Here is a 3,256-nt window from a genome sequence, read left to right as displayed (position 1 = left end):
TCAGCTGCACACGACAAATGAAAAGTGTTAATACATGGTTTGCATTTGGGGCCTTAAGGTTTTTTTCATTCATCACCTGGCATGTGAAATTGTTTGGAAAATTTTCCCCATAACTCCGATTTTCTCTTCGCTAGCTTCGAATGACTGTTGTGGAGGATCGGTATGGCCATCACCTCCTGGATCAACTTCTCCACAAGCAACATGTTCAAATGGTAGTCGACGGACAGGGCGCCGCCATAAATATGGATTGAATATTCAGCGTCCTTACTCTGCACAAATTCCACTTTGATATCATACGATTGAGATGCGGATTGAGTGTCCATTTCGCTGGGGGTTTGTATTTTTGGCGACTTGCTGCTGCTGCAATCAATGCTGCCGTTAACGGCGCTCGGTCTCTTCAATGAACCACTTGCAAACACCTTTGTTACTTCTGTTGCTGCACTGGCAAGAGTAATCGATGTCGTTGTCTTTGCTGTACTTCTGGCATTGTTCGTCGTTGCTTTAATGACACTGGGAACGGGAACATCACCTTGCTTTTTGGGATATATTGCGCGGATATCGAAAGGACGATCCATTAAAACTGGTGGTGCTGCCATCGTGGCATTGGGTCTAATGGCATGTCCGGGTGCTTTACTGCTACGATCAGAAAAAACTTTTGCGACTGTCGACTGATTGCTGTCGAAAATGGCAGGTACTGCCGCCTTTGTACTCATCTTCAAGGCGTTGGGCGTGGGGCCTGACGACGTGGGCATACCCAAGGTACTCGTGATATTTGTCATCACCAAAGAATCACTACTGGTAGATGAGGAGCAGGCGGAACGCATAACGCTTGTGACTATAGTGGTGGTGATACTCGGGCTCAAGGTGGTTGTAATGGCGGAACTGCTACTGATACTGGAGCCACTGGTTGTGGTGGGAATGTGAAACCCGGCTTTTCCGGCGGCGGACGGGTGGACAATGGCCAATTGCATAGGTTGTGCTTCGTCTGGTGGACTTTTCTCAGGCATACTGTCTAGCACGGCGGCGATTGCCATGGGCGAGCGCATGTTCGGCTGCGTGGACGTGCTGGCAAAGTACCGCTTCTGCTCCTCGCAGTTTACGGTGCGCTGGACAACCATCCTGTAGATCGTGCTGACGTCGTTCTCGAATAACCACTTGTCGGGCAGCTCGTAGCCGGCCAGACGAATCTTCATGAGCTCATGGAAAAAGAAGCGCAAGACCAGCCAGCTGACCTCGCAGCGCTCGGGTGTGGTCATCGCCTGGGAGGCGACTTTCTTCCAGAGTTCATAATACAAAGGCGGTTTCGTCTTAAAGTACAGATACTCATCGGTTAGCTGGACCACCTCTGGGTTGCTCTTCAGCATATCAATCAGAGTTAAGACACTGCCCGACTTCTCGAAGGGAGCCTGCCACCCAGTCGTCAGGTACTTCGAGGACTTGTACACCGAGTCTCTCATGTGGGCCATGTGCGGTTTTAGGAAAATCATCAACACCTTTAGCTCCGAGCTCTCATGCGGCGCTTGGTTCACCTCCCACTCGTAACGCGTCTGCAGCGTTAGCCAGGACCTGATCAGCTCGGTGGTCATTTCCCGCAACTCGTTGGATATGCCGACCCAGATAACGCCGCGATGGCGGTAATCGTTGAAGCTGGGGTGGCTTCTATCGTACAGATGGGGATAGGAGCGCACGGCATCGATGAGGAGACGTACATCGGGCGTGATCCTGAACGTGTTCCCATCCAAAGCGCTGCTGGCCACTAACTGTGGCGATGGGGTATCTACCAGGACCACATCGTCCGCTGTCTCTGGTGCGGTGATGGCCTCGGTTTCAATCTGATCGCGCCGCATCGGATAGCTGGCCACATGCGGGTACATGAACATCATGTCATCCTCGTGCAGCAGGAAGGGACGGAAACGGGGCGGACGGTGCTGGAGAATTTCCCGGCGGTAGTTGCACATCGCGCGCACATGGCACTGGAATTCGTAGCGCAGTTCGGCCCAGATGTCAACGCAATCTTCCATCTCCATGGATAGGCGCTTGGAAATGCGCTTCCACACCACTATCTTGTATGTAGAGTCGCGGAATCGGGGATGTTTGCTATCATAGAGGACTCGTTGATTGCGCACCTGCTTGATCAGCCGGCGCTTCTCCAGGAATTTATCAATGTCGCCAGCCGGTGCTGTCCATATGTTGTCGCTGATTTTAGGCGGAGTACGGCCCGTGGGTGTAGAGTCCATGGGGACGTCTATGCTCCCCTCTTGACTCTGCTCGAGGCTCATCGTATCCAGGGATGAGTCCTCCATCAGCTCTTCAAATTCGCCATCTGTTAGCGAATAAATAACGGCTGTAATATCTGTAATATCACAAGCCAAATTGCTCGCTTGGGCACGCAAGGGATAGCAATCTCGGCCAGAGTGCACTTACCTACATATATGATACATATGATCATATATATTTTATATTTACCATTGATATACCTGAGGGGAGTTCTTCAAATTATTGATCAGCACTTTTTTCTAAAAAAGCTACACAGCTGTTCGACTTATCAGTGTTGATCAATGACTTTTTGTGCAGATAGTCAGAAAATACATTTGCTTGAGCAATCGATAGGACGGTGTGTAGAGAGGCTTCAATATATACTTGCGCAGCCAACTGTACTTTACCTAAATTCCCTAAGCTGAATATTTCGATTGGTTCCCCGTGAGACCAAAAAGGGCAAAATGTATGCTTTACGATTACAAACAGAAATCTGTTAAAATATCAAATTTTTTTATTAAAGCCAGAACAAATGTCTTATTTGTGGGCGCTGTGGAGCTGGAGGATGACAATGAAGACTGCAGTATTGGATAAATTCGATCCTAAGGAACAGAAATGAAATCAACATGTTTTTTATTCTTTATCCTATATAGATCTGGTATTCATTCGAATGCCTTAATTATATTGAACTTGTCTTCATTGTTGCATTTTATTAGCCGCCTTGCGCCTTTTTACTTGTTTCCTTTGCTTGCGTGTGTGTGTGTGAGTATCTGTTTTTTTCATGAAAAGATAGAGTAATTCTATATTCCGCTCGAGATGGGAAAATACCATCGGCTGCCTTTCTAGTATCTATCGGTATTTTTGTTTTCGAATCTGAGTACTCGTTTGCTAAAAGCGAGCTGCAAAATTGTATGTTGAACAAAAAACAGAAATATTTATTAGCGTTTCCATACGAATAGAACTTGGCTTTCCATTCAAAATTTCAGTCAGAGCGAGAGAA

At 47.7% G+C, this 3,256-nt stretch overlaps 1 protein-coding gene across 1 annotated transcript; it reads right to left on the bottom strand.

Moving 5' to 3' along the window:
* Nucleotides 1–65: 65 nt before the first annotated feature.
* On the bottom strand, nt 66–2,433 carry LOC121405530. Its single transcript, XM_041596370.1, has 2 exons — nt 2,425–2,433; nt 66–2,323 (listed from the first exon to the last, which is right to left on the bottom strand). Exon 2 carries the CDS (start codon nt 2,301–2,303, stop codon nt 66–68), a length of 2,238 nt encoding a protein of 745 aa, XP_041452304.1. The 5' UTR covers nt 2,304–2,323; nt 2,425–2,433.
* Between the last annotated feature and the right edge of the window lie 823 nt (nt 2,434–3,256).

This window comes from Drosophila obscura, unplaced genomic scaffold (genome assembly GCF_018151105.1).
Source record: "Drosophila obscura isolate BZ-5 IFL unplaced genomic scaffold, ASM1815110v1 contig_144, whole genome shotgun sequence".
Lineage (NCBI taxonomy): Eukaryota > Metazoa > Arthropoda > Insecta > Diptera > Drosophilidae > Drosophila > Drosophila obscura.
The sequence above is the reverse complement of the archived record's forward strand: the minus strand, read 5'-3'. Positions and strand labels throughout refer to the sequence as shown.